Below are 14260 nucleotides of genomic sequence, written 5' to 3' on the forward strand. Positions count from 1 at the left end.
CATTGATGTCTCTGGAGAAAGGCTGATGTGTCTCCTTATAAACCCCTCCCTTGAATGATTTAAAGCTTGATGCTGAGCTGTACAGAGTCCTGTTTGGGTAGCCGTGCCTCAGAGAGGATGTGGCTGCTCTGCATTTACTAAAAGGGCATATGGTCCTCCCAGCGTGAGCTGCACCTGCCTTGTGTTGTCTGGAGTTCTCTGAAGGTGCCCTGTGCCAGTGCTCAGTCAGGAGGGAGGCACTCTCTGTCCTCTGGGGACTTTGGGCAGAGGGAAAAGAGGGCTGGAGGAGGTGCTGGCGGTGCATGTAAGCCTGCTGGGCAGCGCTCTCTGAGAAGCGACAGATAAGCCGGGACTTGAAGGAAGTGATGGAAGAAACCAGGGGATTTCGAGACGGAACATTCCAGACAGAGCGGCAAGTGCAAAGCCCTGGGGGGAGGCTGCAGTGGCTGGAACAGAGTGAGCAGGAGGAGAAAGGTAGAAGACGGCTGGGCTGTAGAGAGAGGTGCTGGGGCAGATTGTGGAGCCTGGTGGACCAGGTCAGTGAGACTTCCAGAAGGAGGCCATAAAGCAGAGCTGCTGGTGCTTACGGGAGTGGGAGGAGAATCGACCTTTGAATTTGGGAACTTGGGGGAAGCGGCGACATCACAAGAGCAGGCGCCGTCAGGTGTTCCGTGACAGACGCCTGGTTAGATGGGCACAGAGGATGTGGAGAAGGGGATGATGGGCAGTACATGTAAAGGGTGGCAGAGAAGGAAGGTCTCGCTGGAGGGGGCGGGGGATGAGAGATATTTTCTATTTGATGGGGGGATGAACAGCATATTTTTAACCTGATAGGAATCATCCAGTAGAGGAAAATATTGCGTGTTTTTGTTCTCCCTTCATATGTGTGTTTCCCTCATGCATTCCTGTGTTGTATCGCCCACATCTCTCTCTCGCAAGACTCTAAACCATTATGACATTAATAGCTCTGTTGTACTCTTTTTTGAGTTTTACAGGGAAGAAACGTGATAAACTCACTATAAACTAATCCCTATGTCTAATAGCCCTTGAGTTCCTGCCCCATCAAAAAAAGGTTTTTCTAAAAGAATAAGATCCAGGTTATTCACCCACATCCTCCTTGGTATTGAATTGTCAAAAGAAAAACCATAGTGTGAGTACCAATAGAACTTAAATTTATATCTCACTAGCTATAATCAAATGCTTTTCTGAACCATATGCAAAAGAAAAAAAAAGGAATTGCTGAAATTAAGAAAATATCTTAACACATGTGGAAATAGTAAAAGGATGTTTGCACAAAAAATGTCAAATGTAGTAAACAACACTGGTCTCCTGTAATAAAAGAGGTACTTTGCTGTCAAATGTGATTTTATAATAGTTTTGGCCATCATGTGTGACAGAAGTTCATTTTATTTACTATCATGAATTTGTGAGACCAGGAGCTGTCATTTTAACCATTTTATTGAGGAAATGTAAAACATCCTCAATACCTACAGAAAGAACATGGTCATTGTTATGGGACTTAGATAAAGGGCACATCAGCTGAGCTACTTTTGTAAATTCCATGTAAATCTGGGTCTAATGTAGAATTAAAATAGTCTCTACTACAAGAGCCATGAGAAAAAGAAACCCTTTTTTTTTAAATGAGCGATTTTAAATTAACAGTGAAAACTATGTTATCAGAGCTTTAAAATCCTAACGTGTTTATGAATACAAATATTACAATTTTCAGTAACGGTTAAAAGCTTATCATCTAAGCATTTTTAAACGTTCTAAATGGCACCTTCTAGCTTTCTCAACTTTTTCTGATACCACGGTAAATTCCTTGTGGGAAGAACGTGAGAAAATGATACTCTGATTTGACAGAATATAATTCATGGTCTTTATTTACACAGTGGAGTGTGAACCTTACTGTTTAATCATCTAGTCACTAAGGTACATGCATTTCCCATCTTCAGCAGCACAGCGTGTCAGCATTTCCAACATTTGTCAGAGACTCTAACCACCTACTGACTGCTGTTCAGTTGAGACCATTGGGATCTGAGATAGTGGGGGAAATGTGCTCACTGTCCTTCTGGGTTTCTCAGAGTTGTAGCCCTCTATCAGGTTAGATCACCAAAAAGCAAGGGCACAACACACTCCAAGTGTGTGCCGAATCCCCTTTCCTCAGAAACGCCTTCATTGAGTTAAAGCTTAAAATTTAGTTGCTGTTTATATTGAGGATTTGTGTTTAAAAAGAAAAAAGCCATTGGAAAATTTCTCTGTCTTCTGTATTTTTAGATTTTTACTGACTACAGTTCACATCCCTTATGTAGAGAGCCACCGTCAAGAATTCCTCCTAGAAATTAGAATCAAGAAAATGTGGTGGTAGTTTTTTCTCCGGATGATCTTGCATGCTTTCCTTTTTCAAAGATGAACACTACAGCCCACTGTGTTTCCATTAATACTTTTCCTTGAATAGGGTTCAGAATTTGTCCAGTTAGAGTGCTTCTCCTCAGGAGCTAGTAAAATACATGCACCCACTTTCCCAAATAGTTTCTCTTTCAAAACCATTTTAACCTGCCACGTTTTATATGTTCAGAGTTTTAGAAAATTCAGTCTTTTAAAATTAAATGCTTCTAAATAAACAGAAATAAAAATAAATATAAATATAAATTAATATAATGAATGTAAATATATAAATACATGATAAGTATAAATACATAAATGTAAATAACTATGTACATATGTATAACTAGAGGAAGATTTTGGTGGCCGTGTTTTTCATCATCCCATGCCTTTGCCTTTTGAGGAGGCCACACAGATCGATGCTTATTACACCTAGAGCTGAGGAGGTGTTGTCTGTGTCTGTCTGGATCTGCAACGTTGGTTTCTGACCCTGAGCGACTAATGTGACCATTTTAAGTTTCAGTTTCTTCACTGTAAAAGTTGGGTAACAGCAGTACCCACCTCATGGGGTTATCCTGAGATGTGTGTGTGTGATTTTTTGTTTTGTTTGCCTTGAAGTGAGAGCCCAGCCGGAGAACCCAGCTGTGTCCTCCGGACCCATCTTTCCTCACCTACAGCCTTTCCAAACCTAGGGGGAAACATTTCTTCCTATGGTAGCTCATCCATGAGTTACAATGTCCTACATTTGTAGAACATTAGACAGTTATCAAAGAGATGCCGACTGTAAAGAATTCATTTGACTGCTTGAATGTTATCTTCTGAATGAATGATTCCTCTCTTTTGACCCACCTCTACTCCGAAGCATGGTCCAGGGGCGGGGGTCCCCAGGCTGGTCCCCGAGGCGTGGTCTTCAGGCGGGGGTCCCCAAGCCAGTCTCCGAGGCACTGTCCCCAGGCGGGGCTCCCCAGGCCGGCCCCCGGGCGGGGGTCGTGTAAAGCGTGGCCGCCTTGAGTCGCTGCCGCTGTGCACTCGCTGGTACTAACTGCGCCGTCAGCCCTGGAGGCGCGGAGGCAGTTTTCTCTGAAAGAGTCAGAGAGTATGAGCGATGAAATTCAGAAATTAGACTCAAATTCAGAAATACATGCCTGACGAAACTTCAGTTCTTTTCCATTGCAGTGATAAGGAGCGCTGTGGTTGATGGTTTCCACTATATTTTCAGGGGGTTTGGGGTGGTGGTGGTGAGCATCTTGGTCATAAATGAGAGCAGGCCGAGATGGAGTCGAGTCCACAGGGCGTCTACACCTGCTTCCGGCTCTACTGGAGCCACATGCCGGCTCCCACCCAGCCTCCGTCCAGAGCCCCTCCCCTCTCTTTTGGATTAGAATGGTTTTCTGGGCTTAGTAGGCAGCTGTGGGGACTCCGCTGAGCTGGGCGGGGGAGTGGTCTGCTCTCAGCAGGTGGGCGGAGACCTATCTCTGCGAGGGGACCCCACGCCTCTGCCCCGGCGGGCAGTGAACCCGGCCGCCTTACACTCACTTACCAGATTGTTACTGCTCAGTGGCAGGAGTGGCTCCCTTCTCATTCCATTGAATGACGATAGCATACCTGTTTTCTTAATGAGGGTGAGGCCGCCAGGTGTTTGCTCTATAAAGTAGATAAAAATTACTCGGCCTGCGGGCCACAGTGGTTTCTCTTCTCTGTGTCTGTGTCACTGTTGCATCTCACAAACTGTCTTTACACTGAATCACATGGAACTTTTTGTATGTTTGCCTTACAATAAATGGGTCTGGGGCTTGGGAAGGAAAATGCAGAGAAATATACATTTTTATTAGGAGAGAAATCAGAAACCACTCTCTCTATTTAGAATAACCTTTAGTATAAATGTATCCAGTTGTATTAAGGACAAAATTATTATTGGAATTTAAACTAGTTTCTTTTTTCTAAATTGAAGTATAGTTGACTTACATTATGTTAGTTTCAGTTGTACAACATAGTGATTCAGTATTTTAATAGATTATGCTGTTTCAAGAAATTCTATGATAAAAAAATACTTTTCATTTTGTCACCTACCTTTGTCTTCTCTGTGATATAAACCTTAAAAATATTCTCAGTCTCCTGGACTCATTTTCTATGCTTAATAACTTCTAAGCTTAATATCTTAAAGCCAGAGGAAGCTGCTACAACTGAAAATTTTTCAATGTAGGGAATAAAAATCTATATAGATGTATTGAAATTTATTTAGCTTCTTTATAGGTTACATTTACAACTTCATTTTTTAGAAGATAAATTTAGTATAAGAGTTTTCTTGAAATTTTAAGCTTAGAGATGTTATGTTTTCCTCTGGTCATTTTTGCCCAGACAACAGTTTTCAACGGAGGACTCATCTCATAGTCACATTGCTCACAAAATGCTCATTCCTTATCCTGTATTCTCTGTAGCATCACAAAATCTGTCATTACTGACCAATGGTGTCACACTTCTCTACCTTGATAAGCTTGAATTTCAGGTTTCACATTCATTCCAGCCTTACTTGACATCTTCCCAAACAAGCTGCTGAATGGGCAGGTCGGGTTGTGTGGTATCTTAGGATCTTCTCACCAGACACGCTGAGTGCTGTCGCTGGCTGTCGCTGTCATGTCCTGCCCGACTGTGAGTCAGACTCCTGGCCGCCCTAACCTTCCAGACCCAGCTGTGGGAGGTGGAGGGCGGTGTGTAGGGGAGAAGCCCTGGCAGCTGACAGGACTGCCTCCAGGCCCAGGAGCTGTATCTGTGTAGCTGGGACTGAACTCAGAGCATTATTGCTCTAATTTGAGGCTCATTTAGATGAGCTTAGTTGTCTGGTTTTCCCCTCTAGAGAAGACAGGAATTTTTTAAAGAAGAGAGAGGATCTACGTAAGGCAGATATGCTAGCACCGCGAGGAGTGATCACAACGTGCCATCTTAGGAACAGACAGAGGATTTAAAACTGGCTGTGAGGTCAAGTCCAATAGAGCACAGTGTGACATCAGAGTGGGTGAGCTGCTGTCTACGCCTTCGGGGCCTTGAGGGAGGCCTGAGTCTGCACATCACAACAGTGATGAAGGTGGCATCAAGTAAATGTTAAATATTTCCATCTGCTTAAGAAAGAGAAAAGTTTCATTTTTTCAAAAAGTCTATTCAAAATTGGTTATACAAAGATTGGTCCTTGTAGGGAGTGAGTTTCCACTTACTGGGAATCACCCATTCATTTAACTCTTTTTGACCCATTGCCAGGACAAAAATTAAGAACAAAAAATATTTGTTCAAATTGGTCACCTACTCTGTTTTCCAAACCTGATTCCATCTGTTTTTTGGTTTTTTCCCATGATTAAATTCTCCCTTAAAAGATCAAGGAGCGCCTCATATTATTTTATTACTTTTGGTCCTTCATTTGAGGGATAAGTTCATACTTTTGAAAAGTATTCAGCACATTGTTTTGTCTGAAGTTTTATGGACAATAAAAGATATTACACCAAAATTTAACATAAACGTCAAATTTCATGGCCATGATATACTATTTGTATCCTTCTGTTCTGTCTACCTTTCCTGTTTTCTAGTCTCTGCTTTCTGTGTTGTTTTTTTTTTTTTTTTTTTTTGAGGTACGCGGGCCTCTCACTGTTGTGGCCTCTCCCGTTGCGGAGCGGACGCACAGGCTTGGCTGCCGTGTTTCACGGACCTATCCGCTCTGCAGCATGTGGGATCTTCCTGGACCGGGGCACGAACCCGTGTCCCCTGCATCGGCAGGCGGACTCTCAACCACTGCGCCACCAGGGAAGCCCTCTGTGTTGTTTTTTTTCCAAAACCACTAAAAGTGATGAGAGAAGAGTTTTCCTTATCACATCATTTGTTTTTGTTCATATTTTCTTTTTTGTCTAGATTTCTGGTTAGAAGTTGCAGTTGTTAGAATTAGCCTACCAAAGATGTCATCTGAAAATTTTTTACTTCCCTTTTTAGTTATCTAATAAGGTAAAAATCTATTTTTTGTGTGTGTGTGTGTTTATTTTAGAAGTATAGTTGACTTACAATGTTAATTTCTGCTGTACAGCAAAGTGATTCAGTTATACATACATATATATTTTTATATTCTTTTCCATTATAGTTTATCATAGGATATTGAATATTGTTCCCTGTACTATACAGTAGGACCTTGTTGTTCACTCATCCTATATATAATAGTTTGCATCTGCTAATCCCAAACTTCTAAGCCATCTCTTCCTCAGCCCCCTCCCAATTGGCAACCACAAGTCTGTTCTTTATGTCTGTGAGTCTGTTTCTGTTTTGTAGATAAGTTCATTTGTGTCATATGTTAGATTCCACATATAAGTGATATCATATGGTATTTGTCTTTCTCTTTCTGACTTTGCTTAGTATGATAATCTCTAGGTCCATCCATGTTGCTGCAAATGGCATTATTTCATTCTTTTTATGGCTCAGTAATACTCCACTGCATATATATATAACATCTTCTTTATCCATTCATCTGTTGATGGACGTTTAGGTTGTTTCCATGTCTTGGCTATTGTGAATAGTGCTGCTATGAACATAGGGGTGCATGTATCTTTTTGAATTATAGTTTTGTCCGGATACATGCCCATTAGTGGGATTGCTGGATCATATGATAACTCTATTTTTAGTTTTTTGAGGAACCTCCAGACTGTTTCCCATAGTGGCTGCCCCAATTTACATTCCCACCAACAGTGGGAGGGTTCCCTTTTCTCCGCACCTTCGCCAACATTTGTTATTTGTATACTTTTTTGACGATGGCCATTCTGAATGGTATGAGGTGGTACATCATTGTAGTTTTGATTTGCATTTCTCTAATAATTAGCAATGTTGATCATCTTTTCACGTGCCTATTGGCCATCTGTATGTCTTCTTTGAAGAAAGGTCTTGATCTTCTGCCCAGTTTTCAGTTGGGTTGTTTGGTTTTTTAATACTGAGTTGTGTGAGCTGTTCATATATTGGAAATAAGGCCCTTGTCAGTTGCATCATTTGCAAATATTTTCTCCCAGCCAGTAGTTGTCTTTTCATTTTGTTTATGGTTTCCTTTGCAGTACAAAAGTTTGTAAGTTTGATCAAGTCCCATTATTTTTGCTTTTATTTCTGTTGCCTTGGGAGACTGACTAATAGAGTCAAATCTTGATTAACGAACGCCCTGGCAGTCCCTTTTGTGTGAATGCAGCCACATTAAAAAAAAATCATCTTCGTGAATCATGCACAAGAGCTATGAATCCATACGCCAACCACAGACCCCTCCTAACTGGAGGTTAAACTCAAGTGCAGGCCGAGGACTGTCCCCTTCAGCCAAGACCTGACTTCCTCCTTCCTCATGTGACTGCTTTCTCTTTATAAATGAAGTACTATCCCTCTTTTCACTCTCCTCCTCCTTTCCAAATAAGACGTGTAGGTCATTTTTGTTATTTGAAAAGTTATCACCACTGTGCCTTTTCACTTAATATCTAGTTATGAAAGGAACATCTTTTTCCTATTCAGTTTAGGAAATTTTAGCACTCATTGAATGAGGGGCGAGGCAGGAGGGAAGAGGGTTACTCAAGGGGCCTGCACTTGGAGCCGAGAACTCCTCCTGACCCCCAGAGGGAGGCTCAAGTAGGAGGGCACTCGGGGGCCCTCTCCCTTCCGGCTCACCTCATTATTTTTCCTCTTATTTCTGCCAACGCTGGCGGCAAGCTCACCTCCAGGGACACGTTCTTTTTTCCTGCCTAAAGTGTGGGGAAAATGTCAGAGTTTTGTTGAAATAAAATTGGCCTTTGGAAGAAGCAGCATTTGCTAGGAGACTTAGGATGGGTGGGCCCCAAGGGGACTGCAGGGAGCCCATTCCTGTGGTTTGGGGTCGTGACCTGGGGGTTCACGGCGTTGCCTCGAGGGGGAGGGAGCGCCGGGGTCCTGGGGCGCCGCGTGGGGAACCACCAGCTCGGTTCCGGGGCGCAGCTTCTCCCGGTGTCGTCCACATCAGATCAGATTCTCCCAGTGCTGCTTCCGAGCGCGTCCTGGCAGGGGGGCGGGTACGGTGGGGGAACAGAGACGCCTGGCCCAGAACAGACACGTGGGGGCCCGGGAGCTGCGTTTTATCTGATTCTCCATGATTCCTCTGCTCCTGACCTTGAGCGACCACTTGGGAGCCATGTGCGCGGCTTGGGTCTGGGGACGCAGGGACCACTCGCTCCCGTCGGACAGGGAAGCAGCGGGGCGGGGGAGCTCTGGCCTCGGTGGCGGGTCCCAGGCAGCAGGGTCCCCGCGGCGCCCCCAGGTTACTCTGTACAAGTCCTCTCCCCTCACCCTCAGCCCCATTTCCCCTTCCAAGAAAAGTATGGAAAATTAAGATTTCTCTTTGAAACGAAGCTCAACTGTCGACCTGCTTCCGAAGAATTTCAGGAACCCCACCCGCCAACCCCAGGGTCCCCTCGGGGCATAGCCCCCGAACCCGGCGCTGGACTCCGAGCGCCCCAGCCTCTGTGCGCACAGGCCTCTCCCCTGACAGACGCCGGGCTTAAGTGCCCTTAGCCTGGTGCCCAGTCACTGCGAGGGCTCCCTGACCACTCTCTGTAGCTCTCCTTGTGTCTGCTGTGGGAATGGCTGGACTTGTTTTTGTGTAAAATTTAATATGTTTGTATTAGACTCAGCTTCCTGTGATACTTAGAAAAAACTTTTAAGAACAAAATAAGTAAGATAGTGAGAAAATTAAGATGCTTTGGTGATGTACAAACTTGTGAAGTAGATTTATTTTAAATGTCACAAAACGCTTTAAAGAGCTCCAAGTAAATTTAGAAGGGGATCTACTGGATTTTTGCTAACTGCTAAAAAAAAAAAAAATGTTTTCCTTAATTTCTTGTCCAAATATTTCAACTTATATTAACTGGTAGTTATTTCAGAGGAAGATGGGAACTCTGCAATCCTTAGTTTGTTATAATGTGTTTGTATTCAAATGTTTGGAGAAAAGATTAAAGGCAAACTTATGGCTTGGGAAGAAAGTAGTAGAAGTGGTAACAATGGATTGTTTTCTAAACTGTCATCATTTTCTGGAATTACTGACATTAGCAACTCAGCAGGCATTTTACGTCCAAAAGGATTTATTTTGATCTGCCACGCTTTACTGTGAGCTGCAACAGTAACCTCATAGCTGCTGTACTCCATGATTTGTTCCCTTCTGTTGTTTAAAAACAGGGGTTCTTTCAACTGCATAAGAGATGAATTCTATCATTAGAACTTTTACCATCAGGCTCAAGAAGTATATTTAAAACTCATTTCTTTCAGGAAACAGGTTTCAAGATCTAAGTCTTTTATTAAGATAAGTCACGGCCTTTTCAGTTTCTCCAGAAATACTCTATTTTTAATTCCCGAGGAAAACCACAGTAATAAAAACAAATTAACCTAATAGGTTATTTTCTTTCTTATGGCACCTATTTTTATTAATAGAATTCCAGCTTACAGATTTCTTACTATCTGTTTAGTTAAAGCAATCATTGGTAACATTTTACAGTATTTTATAAAGAACTTTTTTTATATATATAAATATGTCTGTTTATAAAATCATGGACTGATTTTTTTTTAACATCCTTATAGGAGTATAATTGCATTACTATAAAGAACTTTTAAAGTAAAACTTTTTGGACCTTTGCAGCAGCTCTGTGTGATCTTCTTAGTGATGCTGTTCTGCATTATCGAGCCCTTGTCCTTCCTAAGGGACACAGAGGGCAGAGCGAGCAGATGTTACCCAGCGTCAGACAGCAGAGCCAGACTTGCTGCACAACCTCCCTCCCCATGACGTCCTCTTTTAACTGTTCCTCTGGTAAACTCAATACTGTTTTCCCTTGGAGCGTGTGTTTAAAAAGAAATCCTAGACGCGTTCAAACATTACTGCTCACTCTCTATTTTCTGCTTTTGAATGACTCATTCCCATGCTTGATGAAGCTCAATTTTTTAAAAAACGCCCCAAGTATTCATTGCACAGACTTCCATGCCTGGGGAAATGCAATGTGGAAACTGAACCTAAGACCATTTTAAACAAACATATGAGTTTTTATATGGTACTGCTTATTTAATTATTTAATGCTTCTGATTTATGTAATAGTGCCAGCCCCATTTATGTAATGGAGCCAAGCTCAGCACCCTCACCTGAAAATGAAGGATATTTCTTTACTTTACTTCTGAATGTAAGACTCCATTAGTATAGGATAAAGTGTAGCCTAAAAATATAAGTGTGCTGTATTCTATTCCATTCCACATCCTTTGATTCCAAGTTAAGAACCACTAGGTGAATTTGCCTCTAGCTCTAACATTCTGTTTTTAAATCAAATGTCGGGCGACATTGTGGTATGTGGTATTTTTCTCTAATAAATCAACTGCTATAGGTGGATTGTAGTTAGCTTTCTAAATCTTTGTTTAAATTGTGTGTTTTCTCCCCCACCCAGAGTAAAAGAAGCTGAAGAGGTATGTAGGCAGAAAAAGGGAAAATCACTTTATAAAATAAAACCAAGACATGACTCTGGAATTGTAAGTATTTACTCTGTTTTTTTAACTTGTGATTTTCTTTGGCTTTTAAGCACTCTTTTCTCAATATATACAAATTCACCTAATAATATTTTAATTATTTTCCTCTTAAGTTTGAACAAATAATGAGCCTCTGACTTAAAGAATCTCCTTTTCCTTCTGCCTTTAATCAGGCCCCAAAGGCTAAAAGAATCTCAGCATTCAGCATTCAAAGACTAACAATTAAGATAAATCCACTGAGGGGGTGCACGTATGTGTGTGGGGTTGCTGGCAGGGTTGGGGGCCACCGTTCACTTTCCTCATCACACACGGATCACAGCACAGCTGTTGTAATTGGATGAGCACCCTTGGGATCTAACACATGAAATGCCAGGTGCATTGTTGTCCTTTGCCGGGACCAGGGCTCAGGCTCTGCGGAGTCGGCTGCCCAGCAGCTGTCAGCCCACAGCCCGAGTGTAACAAGCCAAGGTGTTCCCTCTTTGTCCGCTCTCCCCTTCAAAATAAAACGCCAAGTTGTGCCCCCAGAGAGGAAAGGGTGGTGGAAATGACGAGTTTTCCCTTGTGGTACTGTCAGTGTTTAGTTGAGTGTTCGAGGGGTTGTCATTTGACCCCACAGAGTAAGTAAATGATGATGTTTTAGGCCTTAAAATAGGAGCAGTTTGAATTGAGTTAGTCTCATATAGTCTAAATGGAAGATATTCAAATAACCCAAATTGGAATACCGTTTAACAGCTTTATTTAGAAAAAAGTTAGAAATTATATCTTCATTTAAAAGATTTTCCTTTCAGTTTCTCTGTATAAAAATCTTATGTAACAACAAGTATTTTATTATGGTTTGGTTTATGTTCTGTCTTTTTGATGAAAGTACAATCTTAAAGTACATGTATAGAATGAGCAGGAAGTTATTTATTAACCACAATTATGGAATTATAAGGATAGAAAAGAGATAAATCACATTAACCATGAGATGAAGCCTCGATTCAATTTTCATATTTATGTATTTGCACACATAAATATGAGAAAATGAAAAAGGTGACCTGGTATTCTTTCATGTCGATTAGAAGCTAAATTTTCAAAACTTTTGTCCTCAAAAACATTCAGGGATTTGTCTTAGTGAAAATTCTAAAAGATAAAAGAGATTCTACTTCTATTTTATTCCTTTATCACCTTGTGTATCTTTAACCTTTTTTCAAAGAATTTGATCCAAATGAAAAGACCTTGTTTGGGTTATTCTAAACGCCATACATTTTTAAAGTTCTTCCTTCTAACTATAACTCTTCCCTGGTGCATTTATTTTCAGAAAGCGAAAATAAGCATGAAAACCTGAACAAAGAAAAGCAGAAAGAAAATGAGTCCCTGCAGCCACTTCCACAGAATTCAGCCGACCTAGGGCAGGAAGGAAACTCATCATTTTGATCACTTTTCTTCTTGGCCTCTTGCATAATCTTTGTGTTTTCCAGACAGTTCACTGATTGTTGAATTCTACTGTATATTAAAAAAAAAAAGAAAGGAAAAAAGGCAAAAGCAGTAGGCCAGTGGAGAATGTGACACCTTTTCTTTTTGTAAAAGTCTATGGTATTTTACCGATAGACCAAAACAGCATGTGTAAGAGGCAGTATCTGCATTAATTCTGAACATGCTAAACAGTAACCTTCAATTTAATGATGTGCAAATAGCCCTGTCACAGTGAAACACGTTCCGTTCTACTGACGACCAGTACTCCACATCACTGCATTTAGAGTTATGGTTAAAATGTTATTTCTAGTGAATTGTTTGTATCAGTTTCACGTCTACATATAAATTTTCTATTTTGAAATTGAAGTACCATTTATATATGTCATAGTCAAGGCTTTCCCAGCTCTTGGGTTGGTCTCTGTAACTATATATTTGTGAAAGAAGATTTTCATTTTTTTTTACTCATCAGATAATGAATAGAAAAGAATATAGCAAAAGGAAAACCCTTCCTATAAATCATTTAAAATAGGCAGGAATCAGAAATGAGGGTGTTTATCAACTATGTCCTTTGGGACCTTACATAAAGCCAATCTGCAGCAAAGGTCAATTAAACCAAAGCTGTGCCTCTCTGTACTTTTACCATTGCCCTTCACAAAGAAAATGACACAATTTTAAGGAATTTAAATAAATGATGCTCATAAAATTGCCAAACGTGACTAACTGGTGGCAAAAAAAGAGTAACTTTTAGATGGATTGGCATCTACCTAGAACTTGTTACTTAAACCCAGCTGCCTCAGTATTGTGACCTGATTGGGGTTGTCTTTATGTGTTATGGCAGTTGATTAAAAACTATGAAATGAGTATGCAAGGATTTATGATCTAAAGGCACCTAGGAAAAGATTTTATTTTAGATTGAGAGGAAAAAAGTAAATCTTCCACTCTCTATGAAAGTATTTTAAAATCAGCTCCTGATGCGTTGTGATGGTTTTGTCTAACATTAATAGATATTTTAAAAAATTCTTTTAATGATATGTTTTGGGGTACAGCTGTGAATAAAGGGGAGAATGTGTTGCTAATGTAAACCAATCATGGAATCAACTTAAAAAGAAACTCTGAATCATAACTATGTTTGTATTTATGTAGAGTACGGTCCTTAGCTTTCAGTCTGTAGTCGACATGCACAGACACAGTAGTGGCTATCGGGTTGCTGTTCTGCTGTTCTCCTATCTCCTTCGGCCCCTCCATGTGTACATGACTTTCTTCAATGATATAATAGGGCATTTAACAGAGATCGCTATGTGCAATACTGTATTTAGTGTTTCTATTTTAATTTTTCTAGGATGTTAATTTATATGAAAATAAAATGAATAATAAAAGAGTTCTGTGCCTATTGTGTATGTATCACCTAAAGATACTTGCAAAATACTTACCATGAGGGTGGAATTAAGTTAGATCGTCTGTGTCTGAAGATCCTTTTTAATTATTATTAATTTTTTAAAAATAAATCTATTTTATTTATTTTTATTTTTGGCTGTGTTGGGTCTTCGTTGCTGCGCACGGGCTTTCTCTAGTTGCGGCGAGCGGGGCTACTCTTCGTTGTGGTGCACAGGCTTCTCATTGTGGGTACTTCTCTTGTTGCAGAGCATGGGCTCTAGGCGCACGGGCTTCAGTAGTTGTGGCACATGGTCTCAGTAGTTGTGGCTTGCAGGCTTTAGAGCACAGACTCAGTAGTTGTGGCAGACATGGCATGTGGGATATTCCCAGGCCAGGGCTCATGTTCCCTGCATTGGCAGGCGGATTCCTAACCACTACGCCACCAGGGAAGCCCCCTATTATTAATTTTTATTGGAGTATGGTTGCTTTACAATGTTGTATTAGCCTTCACTGCACACAC

General features: G+C 41.0%; 1 protein-coding gene across 1 annotated transcript in view; it reads left to right on the plus strand.

Annotated features, from left to right (window-relative positions):
• Nucleotides 1-13814, plus strand: part of FMN2 (formin 2) — a 316289-nt gene extending 302475 nt beyond the window's left edge. Inside the window, exons 18-19 of the mRNA XM_073793699.1 lie at nt 10833-10914; nt 12212-13814. Of these exons, the coding sequence (XP_073649800.1) occupies nt 10833-10914; nt 12212-12238 (109 nt within the window). The 3' untranslated portion in view covers nt 12239-13814. The remainder of the gene's footprint in view (nt 1-10832; nt 10915-12211) is intronic.
• The last annotated feature ends 446 nt before the right edge of the window (nt 13815-14260 follow it).

The sequence above is a fragment of the Tursiops truncatus genome, chromosome 16, assembly GCF_011762595.2.
Source record: "Tursiops truncatus isolate mTurTru1 chromosome 16, mTurTru1.mat.Y, whole genome shotgun sequence".
NCBI lineage: Eukaryota > Metazoa > Chordata > Mammalia > Artiodactyla > Delphinidae > Tursiops > Tursiops truncatus.